Source organism: Falco naumanni, chromosome 16, assembly GCF_017639655.2.
Source record: "Falco naumanni isolate bFalNau1 chromosome 16, bFalNau1.pat, whole genome shotgun sequence".
Lineage (NCBI taxonomy): Eukaryota > Metazoa > Chordata > Aves > Falconiformes > Falconidae > Falco > Falco naumanni.
The window spans coordinates 3873411-3889236 of NC_054069.1; the positions used below are offsets into that span (position 1 = coordinate 3873411).

The 15826-nt window shown below is 51.4% G+C and overlaps 1 protein-coding gene across 1 annotated transcript; it reads left to right on the top strand.

Annotated features, from left to right (window-relative positions):
• Nucleotides 1-3710: 3710 nt before the first annotated feature.
• On the top strand, nt 3711-13846 carry LOC121098413 (transmembrane protein 45B-like). The gene is made up of 7 exons (XM_040616344.1): nt 3711-3857; nt 6569-6714; nt 9163-9364; nt 9713-9925; nt 10936-11120; nt 11950-12095; nt 12846-13846. Exons 3-7 carry the CDS (start codon nt 9181-9183, stop codon nt 12961-12963), a joined length of 846 nt encoding a protein of 281 aa, XP_040472278.1. The 5' UTR covers nt 3711-3857; nt 6569-6714; nt 9163-9180; the 3' UTR covers nt 12964-13846.
• The last annotated feature ends 1980 nt before the right edge of the window (nt 13847-15826 follow it).

Consider the following 15826-nt stretch of genomic DNA (forward strand, 5'->3'; position numbering starts at 1 on the left):
GGACAGAGCTGCTCCCTGTTGCCTCCGTAGGAGATGCATTTCAGAATGGGAGGGTATAGGTATGCAACCGTTTTCCTGCAGCTATTGCCATCGGTGGGTGCTATGTTTCACAGCACCCGCTCATTTAGGCAGGTTTCATATGCACCCGTGCATGGGTGCAGGGGGCTGGGGGCAAGGAAAACAAGATGTGATTGTCTTGGTTGGAAAACACATCAATATCCCAGCGAGGGACCACATAAATATTTGTGCCTGGGCGAGTATGCCAGCTTGCTTTCCAATTTTCCTGCATCTTAAAGTTGCAGGCAACCCGCGCAGCTCCCCTCTCCGGATGCGCATCCACGTGGCGGACGGCTCTTTCACCCGTCCCCTCTGCCAGCACAGGAAAATGAGGGAACTAATTTCCTCCGTCATTTCCCCCATTTCTCGGAGCAATTAATTCTGAGCTCTTCCCAAGCAAATTTACACATGGCTCCCTCCTCTTCCTACCGCGTGCTCCAGCCTGTATCTAACGCTGCATCCTTGGAGACGGCAGGTGCCAAAGAGCCTGTTACCTTCCCAGAGGGAAGATGTTTCCCAGAGCAGCAGGCTCCTGTTTTCCTGGTTAGTCCCTGCAGGTTTTTTTGCATGTCAGTGTGAAGAGACTGGCGGGCTGCTGTTTGCTGCCAGAGGTCCTATGGATATGTTTAGGGGCTGTACTCCTGTGTGGGGTAGGCAGGGAGAGGACAGAAATCAGGGGGTGGAAAATTAGAGATGAGCAGGACACAAAACACCATTTCGAGGCCTCAAAAATTCCTAGGACAGGAATTGTGATTATTATTTTGTTGTTGTTGCCAGGACTGATTTCATGGGAAGGCAATAAGATTTAGAAAAGCTGCTAATCCGGACTTGAGCCCTGGGGTGCAACATGGTGACCAGGACTCCCACCTCCATGGACCGTGGCTGGTGAGGGGCCGAATCCTGGATACAGGTGAGATGAGTTACACCCTTTACACGTGATTTCAAGGCCGTTTAAGGAACTGCAGAGGGGTTTAAGGGGTGGCTGAGCTCTAGTGAAGGTGTAGCTATAAATTAGAGGTGACTTTGGGTTTTGATGTGTTTTATTGGGAAACGGTTGCTCAGGACCACGGGGAAGCGAGAGGTTTTGCTGAGGTGGGGTCCTGTTCAACCCCCAGCTCAGGGATGGTCTTTACTACAATAAATGCACACAGAGAGGTTATTTGTTTCCTTATAGTAAGATCCACCTCCCCCCACCCCCTGTGGTTTCGTTCTGCAAATATTTGACGGTGCAAATTTCCTGGTAGCTAAGAAACACTGAACGGCTCAGCAGTGTCGGGTAGGGGCAAACTTCCATTCCAGAGTCAGGTTTAGCTAAAAGTTTAGCTGAATTTGGCCTTCCAGGATGGGAGGAGCTGTGGGATTTATGCACCAGGTCCAGCAACTTCGGCGCTACAAGCAGGATTTTTGCATGATGTTTTGGGGGCGTTGGTTTTGGACATCCCCTGCCTTGTTTTTCATGAGCTTGCACAGAGAGGCAGCAACGCCCCAGCCAAATAATCCTCTCTGTTTCCAGGATCTCCCTCTCATCACTTTGTTTTCCTCCCATTTATTCCTCAACCTCAGTTTCAGGCGTAGTTTTCTGGGGGTAAAGCTCCCCATGCGCCTGCAGCAGGGCTGGTGTAAACACCCTGATTTATTCTGATTTATTCCAGGGCTTGTGGGACACAGGTTAGAATGGCAGCAGGCTCCTGGGACATTGAGGAAAGGATTTAACGGAGGAGCTGCCTAACCAGAGGAAAGAAATGCCTGCAGCTTGGCTTTTTGCCTCTGGAAAATTTGAATCGCCTCACCTGAAAAAACAAGCACGGTTTGGGCATCCAACCCCACCGCCGATAAAATCAGCGGCAAGAGGATGCCTGCGGGATGCTTCCCCCCATCCAGCAGCACCCACCTCTCGGAGCGGTGAGAAAGGATGAATAAATGGATAATTATTTTTCGGGGAAGTCACCTGTTTAAACAACGCTGTGGGACGGAGTGAGGGAATAATTCGATTTGACTGAATCAAAATAATAATAATAATAAAAAATACAGGGGATTGCCAGGCAGCACTTCTAACCATGAAGTAATTTATGAAAAGGGGGTGGGTGGGGGTGTGTGTGTATGTATTTAAAACATGAAAATTCAGCTTTCTTCCTACAAATTCCCTGTGGCAGGTGTATTTGCTCTCAGTGATGTAAGTAGCTGCACTGCTCCATGAAAGTGCGTTAAAACCAGGGCTATTGCACAGAAGGCTGTCAGGGCTTCTCTTACAAATAGCGATAATAACGCTTACCTCTCTCCCAAGGGCGTCGTGGGGGTTAATTATTTAACATTTGTAAAGCACTTGCAGGGCTGGAGATGAAAGTGGAAAGTATTATTAAGAATAAACTACGTTTTATAGGAGGCCTGGTCAGAAAATTGCATTCGGAGTTGAAATATGGGTTATGAGCAGGGATCCCCGGAGGAGCATCCATCACGACCTGGGAAGCACGGAAAATGAAGTGCCTTAAAGAAATTAATCCGTTCTGCAGTGTTTCATGGCCGGGGCTGCGCCGAGGGATGCGGGGAGCTGGGGTGGGGGGTAATGCCCCATAGGGCCCCCCTGTCCCCACGTGAGGTGGGCAATGGTGGAGCCCAAGAGGAAGAAATTTAATCATTGCAATGAAATGGGAGAAAATAAAGATTTTTTTTTTTTTTTTTTTTTTTTTTTGGTGGGGGGGAAACCTGGAGAGAGCGAGTTTCTCAAGTCAGGAATTTTGTGGGGGGAAACTGCAAATTAAAGCACTCGGTGTGCACAGGGGTGGGTTTTTTTCGTGTGTCCAGGGTTATCTTTCCCCTCTGGCCGGGGTTCGGGGAGGCCGACAGCACCCAGGGCTGGTGGGGAGGAGGCAGGGGAGGAGCACGGCTCACCTGGGCGCAGGTGCGGCAGCGGGATCACCGGGACAGGTAAGGCTCTGCTGGCTGGGGAGGGGGATCGCGTTGGGAAAGGGCTAGGGAAGGGGCGGGGGGGAAATCACCCTGAGCCGTGGGGCTCACCCCCCGTAGCTCGGAGGGGAAGGGACCCCACATGCCCACCCTTTGGGTAGGGATGGATGTGGGGACCCCTGAATCTGGCACCCAAACCAGCCCCAGAGGGAGGGAGGAGAGGGTTCAGGGTGACCCCAGACCCACTCCCCTTGGGAAAGAAAATCATGGGGGATGCGGGGGTGTGGGCTCTGCCCACCTCACCCCTTTGGGGTGTCCCACCGCCCAGCGGGATGGGGCAGGGGGGAATTTGGTGCTGTCCCCACCAGGCTGGGGTGGGACGCGTGGGGCAGCCTGGCAAACATTTTCCAAGGAGGAAGCTGAAAAACAAACACGCTACGTGGGGCCCAGCAGCAGGCAGGGGTGAGCGCCACCCCCACCCCCCCCCCCACCCCCACCCCCCGACCATAAAAGCTCAAACAGCTTAGACCCACGTCGAACAGCTTAGACCCATGTCGCTGCTGCCTGCGTCCAACCAGAAACCCCCTCCCCACCCTCCTCTCCCCACAGAATCACCCACAAAACTCTCTTTAAGTGTCCCAAAATGTGCAGATCGGGAGGAAAACCAGAGTCTGGGGGACTGCCCTGCTTGGGGGACAGTGCCCCCCTAGCAGGGCACTGCAGGGAGGGGTTCTTCCTTCTTCCAGCTTCCTTCCACCAGCTTGTCGTTAAAAAACGAGCAACATCCCGCTTTTGCAGCAGGGTGCCATCGCCCAGGCGCAGGGCGCTAGCGGAGGTTTATGTCGGGCAGCCACGGCGATCTATTAGATCATTAAATCGGTGCTCAACAGCCTCAGGTTTGTGTGTTTGAGGGGGGTGAGGGGGTGTATCGGGGATATGTTGCAATGGAAATGGTTTCTTTAGTAGCTGGTCTTGGACAGTTTTCCTCGTGGGATGTGGAAGGTGGCTGGGAGACGTGCTTAGCCTGGGTTGCGTCGTGGGGCAATCGGGACCGTTTGATGCTGAGCAATTTTCTCATCTGCAGAAAAAAAAATCGATCTTTGCGGCGTTTCTGGTGGTGGTAATGCTGGTTTTGAGTGGCTGTTTGGGTCGGTGCTTGTGAGGAGTAGGGGTTGGGGGTGTCGGGGCTGTCCCACCGTGGCACGTGGTGGAGCTGGGGAGGCAGTTCAGTGCACAGATCTTGGCTCGCCAAGTCCCATGGCAACCACCACCTTTAAAAAACACTTAAATCTCTTTGGTGTCACACAGAGGCAAAGAAAAATGGCTTCTAAGATGGTAACACGCATTTCCCAAAACAAATCATTTTGAAAGTCAGACCCGGTTGCCTTAAAACCACAAATAAACAACTGTAGGTCATAAAGAGAAGCAAAAGGATGACGAAGCTCCCACTCTGAGCCCCTGTAATTAAGAAGGCTTTGGCTAATTTATTTCTTATATTTCTCTGCTTGGCTGTAACTTTGAGCTGCTGCTTGCTGCTTGCCTGATGGTGGGGCTCAGCACAAGGGGTAGGGATGGAGAATCCAAAGCCGGGACTTAAGAAAAGGAAGGCAGAAAGAGCGGTAGCAGGCAGAGCGCAGTATAACCTCTCCATCGCCAGCTTTTCGGTCCATCTCTCCCCCAGTGTCTCTCTTTAGGTGAGTCCGTTGTGTCTATTAAATAGAGCTGGGGTCCAGCATCCTAAATTTGAAGCTTTCATCTCAGTTTGAACTTCCACATTGATTTTTCCTGTTGCAGCGGGCCTTTGTTTTCAGATTAGCCCGGTCTACCTCGTGTGCCTGCCCGCACAAGCTCCGGCAGCACCTGATGGTCCTCCAGATATTCCCCGGCAATTGAGCCTAAGAGGCCCCGATGCTGATGACAATTTTTAACCCAAGTCTAAACCCACTAAGGATCCTTTAGAGACAGAAAAGTTGCTTTCCCCGTTTTGCAGACGCAGCTGGTCTCGTGAGTATTAGTAACAAGTAACGTGATTGCTCAGTGTCACCGTTAATGCTCCCCAGTGCAGATGGAGGCAGAGATAGAAGAAAACCCGATGATAATGGGATGAAATGGTTCAGAGTAGGGTTTTAGTCTGACATTAATGCATTAGGGATCCAACTCCTAGGGGAGCTAATGGAAGTGCTGCTATGATTAGAAGTGCCTCTGCAGACAAGTAAGACAGCGCTGGTAATGGAGCGAGGCGGTGCAGGCGGGCAGCGGGCAGCGGGAAAGCTCGTATTTGTAGGCGATGCTTCTCCCGGCATCTCTTGGGTGTCTCCTCTGCCCTCTTTCTGTCTGCAGGGTTATCCCACCCTCATGTCGTCTTCTCCAGCGGTGGGCTGCTGCCGGCCCTCCCAGGCGGAGAAGTTGGGCTGTGGGGTTACGCCGCACTCAGAGCAGGGAGGCACCGGGCTGCCCGAGGATGCTCCTTCAGCCAAAGCGCTCCGCTGCTCTCAGGCTGGAGGTCTGGGCTTGATGCTGTCCTGAAGCCTCAGGGTCGGCAGGAGGAGACCCAAACCACCTCTAGAAGGTTGGAAATAGCTTTGTTATTTCCAGGGATACACCTCGGCAGCATTCTCCAGCTCAGCCTGAGCTCAGCCTTTTCCTTTTCTTTTCTTTTTTTTTTTTTTTTTTTGCATGCTAAGACATTTCTTCACTGAGACTCTTCTTCACTGAGTCAGCCTTTTCCCGGGGAGTGTCCCTGTAACCCAGGACACTCCAAGAGCCAAGCAGCAGGTCCCACGGTGAGCAAACCAGCTCTGGTGTGACTGAACTGCCTGATTTGCAGAGGTCGAAGGGCACAGTTAATTGCAGGGGGGACGGCTGTGAGCTGTTTCCAATGGCAAACTTTAGACTGTAACTTCCAAGCTGGGGAAAATGGGAGCGATGCCCTGACTGAGACATTATTGATGCACTAATAAAACCTTTACAAAAACAAAAAAAACCAAAACCAAACCAAAACAAAACAAAAAACCCCACCCTTGGTAAAGCAAATGAGACCTTTGGAAAACTCGAAAGTTTTGGCTGAAAAGGGATTATCTGTGGCTGCCAGGGTAGAGCGAGAAGAAGAGGTGAAAGCCTCGTTGGGCTCCTCGCCATCCTCCCTGCTGCTCCAGACGCCTCCCCGGGTGGCTGGGCACATTAGCTCTGAACCAAGAGAAACCAGCTCCTTTGAGAGGTGGTAAGAGCAGATGAAACAGTAAATCATTAAGCCGGCGCAGCGCACGGCATTGTAATAAACAGGGGGCAAAGTGCACTAATTACAAGCCAGCAGGGATGTGGATGCATTATCGAACGCGCAGGTTGGGCGACGAGGGAACGAGGCAAAGCCACACTTTGCAGGGATGTCCTGTGATGGTGCTTGTTGCTACCAGCCCCACCATCAGCTGGACCCTGAGCTTTTCCTTTTCCCCAACGTAGCTGATAGCAGGCAAAGTCTCACTGCTTTTGGAGCTGGAGGGATAAACAAGAGCTGTTTGCTCCAGGGCACTCGCAGTTGAAAACAGAATTGTTTGGGGTTTGTTGGGGTTTTTTTCCCCCACTGTGTTCACCTTTTGCATATTTTCAGAGGAGGAAGAGAAGCAGGAGAAATAGTTTTGCTGGTCACGCGTCCCACGTAAGCTGCCCTGCTTCCTGCTACGAGCCGTCGGGTGGGTACAGACGGCAGCAACCCCAAAGCAGCCCCGCCGCCCTGCCGAGCTCAGCCCATCTCACGTAAGCGCCCCAAGTTTCAAACATTTAAGTTTCCCCACTTTGATTGACTAGTGTATCCTTTCGGTCATCCCACTCTGACTGCACCAATCTCCCGTGGGAAACTATCAGGTCCCGTTAAATCTCTGCCTTTAAAACGTCACTGCTGGAGCTAGGTCGCGGAGTTATTGACTATATATTTGACTATATATTCCTGCGGGAGTGTTATAATTATAGCATGAATGCGGTGTGATATGGCTGCACTACTTCTTGTTGTGGTATTCCGGGCTCGGGTTAGTTCTGCTTTTGGTCGTTATCCTGGTATTAGAGTTTCATGTATGTGATGGGATTCTCTGCTCACCCAGAAAACAGGGATTTTTCAGCCACCTCCCCGGCTCAGGTATGCTGCTCCCTTAATCACAGGGATACAGGTGGATGCTCTGATTCCCTGATTGTCTCTTTCAAAGAGACTATTGTATTAACCCACTGGACTGTGCTCGCATTCCTGGTCAATGGCGTCCTGCTTTGATTTTGTGTTTAATTACCCGGTGCCCCCTCTGTCAATAAATCTCTCCTTTTAAGTCACAAAATAAGGCAGAGCCTTGCAGCGCTGCTAACAACTGCCTGCAAAGCTGCTAGCCGATACGGTAGAAAATAATATTTCTATGCACAGTTTTTCCACTCTGGGATTAAATCCCTTCCTAAATCTGTTCGCATGAAACCCACCGTGATAGCTCCCCGGTGCGTGGTGGAGGCAGGACCAGCCTGGTGCAAGCCACAAGGACCTCAGCCGTGTTTGCTGCTGCATGTGCCTGCCTGCACCGGGGTGGTGTTTGCACGAGGAGGCAATGTTTGCTCACCTCCAGGTGTTGGATTAGCTGGTTTGGTTAAACCAGTTCGCATTGGGCAGGTTGGTAACAGGGCTTGAGCAGGTCTGATCTAACGCGGCGGATTTGCCTGCCTCTGGGAGGTGGTATCTGCACCCTGCTGATAGCGCGGGCAGGGACTTGAAGGGGCGAAACAAGGCGTTCTTGGGACAAACCGACCTGAAATTAGGCATTAATAAAGCCAAAGCAACCGCTCGCCTCTCTCAAAGGCTGGCAGCAGCAGCAAGCCTTGTCCAACCTCACACCCAGATCACCCTTAATGCAGCAAGCAGGCAACAGGAGAGTAAGAGCATTTTTTTAATTTATAATTCCAGCCGGTGGGGACTGAAGCCCAAAACACAGCTGGGGAAGGTGGTTGAAGGATAACGGGGTCGTGGGCATCTGGGATGGGGAGGTCAGGTCCAGCACCAAGCGATGCAGATGGATGGTACCCACTCCACGAGAGAGCTGGTTTCTGCCCAGCGCTAAGCGGAGCTCGGAGCGGAGAGGCGCATCACTCAGTGGAGAAGGAAGCCCTGGGTGCCAGCAACACAGCCTTTGCTATCAATTAAAAAAGATCCTAATTGACCAGCCTGCCACAACCGACCTGTGATCGCACCGAGGCAGGCCTCCAAACATATGCTCGAGCCCACATGAAAGAGCTAATCGTTTCTTCACCCAATTAAGCAAACCAGCAAATGGCAAACAGGAGCCGGCTGGGTTTTAATTGCTGTAATTCTCCTAGGAAACGGGTCCCCCGGCTCTGCTACAAACGGCCCGCGTGTGCCCCGGCACCAAGGGGCACGGGGGCTCGAGCAGCTCGGTTGGGATCCCGGGGCTCTGCGCAGTGCAAATCCGGGCTGAGTGATGCTCCAGAGAGAATAAGGGGTGGGAGGCGGCGGGGATGCCGGTAGCACGTTGGTTTGTTTACCCAAACCCCAAATGTTTTGTTTCCAGCAGCTTTTATTTCTGAAACTACCTTTTTAACAAAATGCTTTGGCTTTGCGAAATAGATGTGGGGTAGCTTTGTGGGTTGGTTTGGGGTTTTTTCCTTCACCCTCCACAGGCTAAATAATTCCAGGAATTTTTTTTAAAAAGTTGGACATAGCACACGATTTCTGTGGCTGTTCAAGGAGCTGCAGAAACCCACGGACATTTACCCCTAGACCTTACTCTTTTCCCTGCGTGTTATCTCTCCTCCCTGGTCCCCAAAAGCCCACCCTGCCCTGGTCGGCAGCAGATGCTCTCACTCATACCTGCAGAAGGGTAGGAGAAGCAGAGACCACTGCTGGGAGAGATCCTGGGGGATGCAAGGTTCAGACTGGGATGTGTCAGAGACCACAGCAGATATGAGGCCTCTGCTAAACTGGTCTGGGCTCTGGCTTTTGTGGATATTTCCCAGTCTTGGGGCAAAAACCTCAGAGAGGTCCCAGACGTTCCCACCTCTCCCCCTTGGAGGCTTTCCCCATGCTCCTTCCTATTCCTATGTGCCTGGTCAAGCCTTTCCCAGTCCTTCCTGAAGGGAAAATCCCATTATTTTTTTTCCCCAGTGTTATGTCAAATAACTGGTGTATGTCGTATAATGACGTTTTTCTTTGCCTTGTAGTGAGAGGAGGTTGTCAGGATGGCAAACTTCAAGGGTCACGCGCTCCCAGGCAGTTTCTTCCTGCTCTTTGGGCTCTGGTGGTCTGTGAAATACCCGCTGCAGTATCTCAGCCAGAAAGTAAATAAGAAATACCACAGGATTTATTGCTTCCAGCGCGTGGATGCCATCGAAGGGGGAATCAAAATCATCTTTGCTCTGATAGGTAAGGGTTATATTTGACTAGCAGTGCTGGTAACTTCCCGGCCGGTAGCAATGGCCGTACTGGAGCCTTTGCTCCAGAGAAACCTGTCCAGACGTGGTAGGATGCATCTTAGATGTTCATCTTGTCTTGATCTGTAATAGAGTTTGATGTGATAAGACCAAGTCTCATACCCCTTCCCCAAGCTGAGCAACCATTAGTACGGGCAGCCCTGATTTTTCCACCCAGCCTTTTCTCCCTAGCGTAAACCCATCAGTTCTTGCTTCAGACCCCCCTGCAGCAATGAGTAGCACCAACCACCATGGCAAACAAACCATCAGGAACGCCATGGTCTCGTGTGTGTCCGTGCAGGGATGCTGGCAGAGCAGTTCGTCCCGGATGGCCCCCACTTGTACCTCTACAGCGGGGGGAACCGTGACTGGGTGAAGCTGATGAACTGGCAGCACACCACCATGTACCTCTTCTACGGCCTCTCCGGGGTGGTGGACGTCTTCACTTACACCTCCCAGGTGGTGCCACGGGGTCTGGATCGCCTCATGCTCTCCGTGGCTGTGTTCGTTGAAGGTCGGTAGAAGGTGGCCCGTGACTCGCGGCAGGGGGGGGATGTTGGAGGGTGAGTCAGAAAGGGACCAAAATTTGCCAGACTGAGGTAGTGCTCTGAATGCCCCTGAAGATAAAACGCGTTGTAGGTGATATATTATCGAAGGGTGGTCTGTAGCAAGGTGGGAAATACAGGCATCGGTAAGTCCTGGCTTTGCCTGGTTTGGGATTTCTGGGGTGGCAGCGGTACAAAGCAGTGGGCTGAGTTTCCTCATTATGATAAATGGTTGGTGGATGCTGCATTTATCTTACATCTACAGAGCTGCTCGCATGCCCCGCGTTCCCCCCCGAGAGCCATTAATTGCACTGCAGGCAGCGTCATCCTCATCTGCTTGCGTTGCACGTGGCAAATTCGACTGACTTATTCCAGCTTCAGTACATCATGAATATCATTTTGTCTTCAGGCTGTCTCGCAAGTCATGAGCCAGGATTTCAGACCCCTCTTGGATCACACGGGGAAAAGGCACTAGGAAATGAAGGTCTTGCTTATATAAAAAAGCCCTTAAGGAAGGCGTATCTGTTGTTATTTTCCCTTCCCTGATCCCAGTGGTTTCTGAAGCAGAGCAGGGGCGGCTCAACAGGCGCAGTCTGGCATGTAAGAAAAAGAAATCTATCATTTACAGCTCCCGAGAAAATGGTGATGTTCAGCAATAGAAAGGCAGGACACAGCAGGAACCCGGCTGCGAGGGGGGGGGTGATCAGAAGAGGTGATGGCACCGACACGGGAAGAACCCCCCCGTCAGCTGTCCTCTTCGGTCCCCGTATTGCTCAGACCCTCCTGCCCCACAGCTGGGCATCTCATCCCTCCAGGCTGGTGGGATGCCAGGAGACCTAGAGGGATGGTGCTATGTGGAGTCCCTTGTTCTCATGGTGACCCGTCTCAGTTTGCCAGCCGGGTGGGTGATTTACTCTGCCGCGCCTCTGTGGTCACGGTGTTGCTAACACTACTCCAAGCACGGTACGTCTTTTGGCAGGTTGTCTCTTTTATTACCATGTCCTTCACCGCCCCATGTTGGATCAGCATATCCACTCCCTGCTGCTCATCGCCATCTTTTCAGGGGCCTTCAGCATCATGCTGGAGGTCTTCCTCCGTGACAACATTGTCCTGGAGATGTTCAGAGCTGGTGTCACCATCGTCCAGGGAACGTGGTTCTGGCAGGTCAGTTCTGCCTCCTCATATGGAGCAGAGCACCGAGGTGGGAGAGCAATGGGAAAAGAGGAGAATTAGCCATACATCACGTATCAATCGCACGTCTCTGAAGGATAATTTTGCCAGGCTCGCTTCATAAATAGATCATCACCCAGAATGAAAATTTACTTATCGCAGGTCATCACTGATGACTGCTGCTGCTGAAATAGCTGTTTGTCTTGGCTTATTGCTTCTCTGGGGGGAACAGCAAAAGCGAGCACTTGCAGTGAGCGAGCAACATTTTACAGTATCTAACAACCAAGGACTAATTGCTTAATGTGTCTAATGCACCCTGCAGCACTCCCTCTGGTTTAGTGGAGAGATGCAAACCCCATCAAGCAATAAAATGGCTGAGTAAAAATACAACCAGCTGCTCGCTTTGGTAGTATTTGGAGCTAACTGCTCCCAAAACCAAGCTGCCACCAAGAAATGCGAGTTCCCCTCCTCTTTCTCAGCCCCAGGTCTGCTGCGCTATCTCAAACCAGCCTTTATTCAGAGGTTAAAACTGGGCTGAGCTTGTAAAATACTGAATTTGGAGTTTTTAAAGGATGGCTAGGAGCCTGCAATGCAGAGGGACAGACCATTGTGTGGGGTTATTGTACAGAAAAAGAGACCGCAGGCACAGACCTTGCTTGGTGTGGCCTCTCGTTGCAAGGCTGGACCTCAGTAAGGCTGGTACAAATGAGGATCCCAGTCAGGGCTCAAATCCCTTGGTCACCATGGTGGGGACCGGGATGGACAGAGGGCTGCTGGAGGTACATTGATTCCCCAAGGTAATAAATCGCTTGTATCCACCCAGATCGGTGTCGTGCTCTTCCAGCCATGGGGAGGCCCCACGTGGGATGAGAAGGACCACAGCAACATCATGTTCCTCACCATGTGCTTCTTCTGGCACTGGGCAGCCGCTGTGGCCATCCTGGCTATCAACTACACCCTGGCTTACTGGTACGGCTGGGGCGTGAAGGTGGGCAGGGGCGGGGGTGGCTGCGGTGAGCTGCGGATGCGCTCCAGCCGATCCCAACGTACAAAGTCACAGCTGAATAAGCAGCCCCTGACTACTGCAAGTTTTAGGGCACGGCGACAATTTGTCGAGTGCACGGAATGCAAAATAATGTCAGCAAGAGGCACGGGTGTTGAACGCGGAGAAGCAAATGGCTGAGCCCCTGGAGCTGCTCCTGGAAGTCACGCTGGTTTTGTTTTTTTATTTTTTTTTTCTCTGCACCCAGTGCTGGAAGTAAAACTTTAATTCGATAGAAAAATCAAAGCATTACCAGGATGCCCTGACATTTAGTCCCCTCCCTTGCAAGGGTTTCAAAGCGGTTGACAGTCACTGAGTCGTTAGAGGTACAACAGCACTGTGATGGCTAAAACATCACCAGCCCCCAGCATGGCTTTTCCAAGGGGATGGGAAGGGGATGCATCCCACTTTCGAGGGTGCTCCCACCACCTGTGAGCCTCTAAGGGATGCTGCATGGCTTGCTGAGACACAGGCTACAGAAGGATCAGTCCAGTCTATGCAAGCAAATAGACTCTAGAGAATAAAAAAAACCAATCCTCCCCTCAACCAGCATTTGAGGACCTCTATAATAGTTCCTGCCCCTCTGTGTATTCACCACAAGCGCACTTTGCTCCCCTGAGCATCCTGGCATTTGTCTGGGGGTTTGCTAACAGCGGTTTATCGCTCGTGTGTTCCAGCTGCATCCAGAGGAGCAGGAGAGGCAGCGCGGAGCCCTACATCGGTCTGGGAGTCCGGCAGCAAAAGTGTGACACGAGCTCCCAAGCTGCCTTCTTAAATGGATCTGATGAAGAGTGAAGAGGGTGCAATCTCCTTCTCCAAATACATGAAGAATCTGTTTTCTAGAAGGAATCAAAAAAATCTAATTACATATTTATGGTTTGGAAGGGTGAAGAGAGGTGCCACCTGTCTGCTGCTGGGAGGCACATGGAGCACACCGCGGGCAGCTGCCCTCCATGCCTCCCTGAACATCACCCTCTCTGAAATGAGCACAATTTGGGGTGATTTTTAGCAGCCAAAATAAGCACAGAAACTTAATGTGATGAGATGGCTTCATCCGATGGGTTCCCATGTGTGTTTCCGTAGTGATGGAGGGCATCCTTGGGCCAGCTGACTTTTCCAAGAGCCTGGAGGCTTTGACGTGCCGTGATTGAAGCCAGGGAAACCTCCAGGCTGAGGTCAGGTACCTCTGGACCAAAGCATCATCTCAAGGAGGAAGAGTAGAGGAGTGCTGAATGTGAGATTGTGTCAAATTTGCACCGCCACAGCTTGATTGTATGCAGTACTGATTTTATTACCGAAGCTTTGAACTAAAGAGAGGTTTTGTTAATAGTTTTCTCATTCGCTTAAAGGCTGAAAGAGCGAATAAATGTGAAATAAAAAAATCTGTAGTGAGCTGATATCCTTAAATTTAAGACTGATAAATTATAGAGTGTGTAATAATAGCTTAGACAAATCCATCCCTCAGACCTGTAAAGCCTGAAGGACTGTAAGATACACAGCTTAGCAGCAGGGATTCGTAAAACGTCCCAGTTTCCCATTGAAAATAAACCTCTCAGCTTGGAAAGTGAGATGAAACAGGCACACGTTTTGTTTTTAGCCTGCCTTTGCCACCTAATCTCTTGTAAAAAGTGACTGGAAATGTCACCTCCTAGATAGGAGGAAAATACACCAGTAGTGAGTATAGGGATTAAAAAATCTATATCTATATTCATATATAAAAAATAAACACCAGCGCAAACGGAATTGCAGCTCTTCATGTCTCGAACCCTGGGGCTGGAAGGATGCTCTGCAGTGAAGTCTTCTCACTGCTGCGTAACGGGGGGGGGATGGATGGCAGCTGGGTTTGTGCTCATGCTCATGCTCGTGATGGAACAGAAAAGCAGCTACTGGCAGGTCCAAGCGCTCGCAACCCCACGCTTACCCCCAGGAAAGGCAAAGCTCGTCCTTGAACACCCTCTCCCCTTGTGCAAAGAGCCTGTTGCAGACTAAGGGGGCTGCAGCAGGGATTTTATTGCTTATTAACAGCGCTGTAAGGGCTAACTAGCTTTCTTTGAATGCCAGCTTTCCTATCTATCCACCACTGAGCCGGTTTATTTTGCACGGCTGGATGTCGGGAGGTGCACACAGGCTCGGCGTGCAGAGGATTAAGCAGCAGAGCCATACGTCTCCATAAATCCACCTGATAAAGGCCGTGCCATGAAGTCTCGTGAGTTGTAACCGCTGACCATGACGAGCGTTTTGCAGATACTTTTTTTTCCGCCAAGTTTTGCTGAACTGCACCGATTCCTCTCGCCGCCGCGATGCCGGGCTGAGCGTTTTGCAGGGCGCCGCCTCGGAGCGCGCAGAGAAAACCCATTTGCAAGGTGACAAACCCAGCCACCGAGAGTGCTGCCGGACAGAAATCAGCCCGATCGAAGAGCGAAAAGGCTTTCCGTGGCGCTCTGAATTATTTCTGGTCCCCTCTGAACGATTTGCTGTCAGAAAACAGCCCAAACATCCCATAATCAGCGTTAAAGAGCCGCGTGAGGGCAGCAGCAGATGGCAGAGCTGGGGCTGGGCGCAGGCGCGTAGCCCAGGCTGGCCGAGGTCCCAGTCACCTTGCAGCCACCCTCCTCCTGGCTACCCCCAAAAATCAGGGGCTATTTCCACCCGAGGACATGTGGCTGAAAGCTGGTCTCGTTTTTTTAAAGCACTCCTTGCTTTCGAAGGTGGGAGAGGGTTTATTTAATTCTTCTCGGCTCTCTTTGCCCCCCTTGATCTTGCTGTCCCCTTTCACCCCCAGGTTTTCTTTGTCCCTTGTGACTGTTTGGCCACAAAATACCTTTCCCCTCTGTAGCACCCGGTGTCTGGAATAGTTTCTGTCTGCCTCATTAACTCCCGGCTCCTACAAACATCCCAGGACTGTCAGTATAGCGCTCGTTAATTTGTTTTCCAACTCTGGAGCACATTCTTTCCCGAGGTATGAAGGTCAGTGAAGGAGGAGAGATACAGCCTGTGATTAAGTCAGAAAATACAGGTGGTGGTCATTTGGGGATGAGAATTAAGGGGTTTCATTTCAGCTAAAACCCACATTTGTAAAGAGCTTAGGTACCCAGCCAAGGGCAGGAAGGATGCTGGGCGCACAGAGCGGTCCAGGGATGGTTTATCACATCACGAGGTGCAACCACAAGCCATCCTCACGTTTATTTCTTACACGATAGACACACCAGCGCAGTCCTAAGGGGACTATTGCTTTTAACACAACCTTAATATCACCCACTTGTCCTGGATCGTGTTTTTCACCATATAAACTGAGTTACCGGCCTAGTGCCTGTGTACGGGACCCCCTGGCCCCGCAGCTGGAGTGGCCCGGGGGTGGGTATAGCTGTGTATTTGTAGCCATATCCACAGCTTTAAAAGGACTGTGATGCCCTGGGAGACGTCTCAGGGTGGGTGTTGTCTTGTGTAACTGCAGCTTGATGTTCTTGGATGGTTGTCACACAAGTGACCTGCTTGTCCGAGGCAGCAGGGAGCTGCCGATCCTCCCGACGGCGATATCTAACCTGCCCTTAGAAAGGGACCCGGACGAGACCCCCCCAAAGCAGCCACATATCTCGGCAGCCGGCTTTTCCTCCAGCTGGAAAGCCAAGCCCTTGGTCAGGAGCCCCAGCACAGCCCG

What these genes read in the sequence shown, in the direction of transcription:
- LOC121098413 (XM_040616344.1), top strand. Translation starts at nt 9,181, where the DNA reads ATGGCAAACTTCAAGGGTCACGCGCTCCCAGGCAGTTTCTTCCTGCTC. An exon ending in AATCATCTTTGCTCTGATAG is followed by an intron (nt 9,365 to 9,712) that starts GTAAGGGTTATA and finishes GTGTCCGTGCAG; the next exon opens with GGATGCTGGCAGAGCAGTTC. An exon ending in AGGGAACGTGGTTCTGGCAG is followed by an intron (nt 11,121 to 11,949) that starts GTCAGTTCTGCC and finishes GTATCCACCCAG; the next exon opens with ATCGGTGTCGTGCTCTTCCA.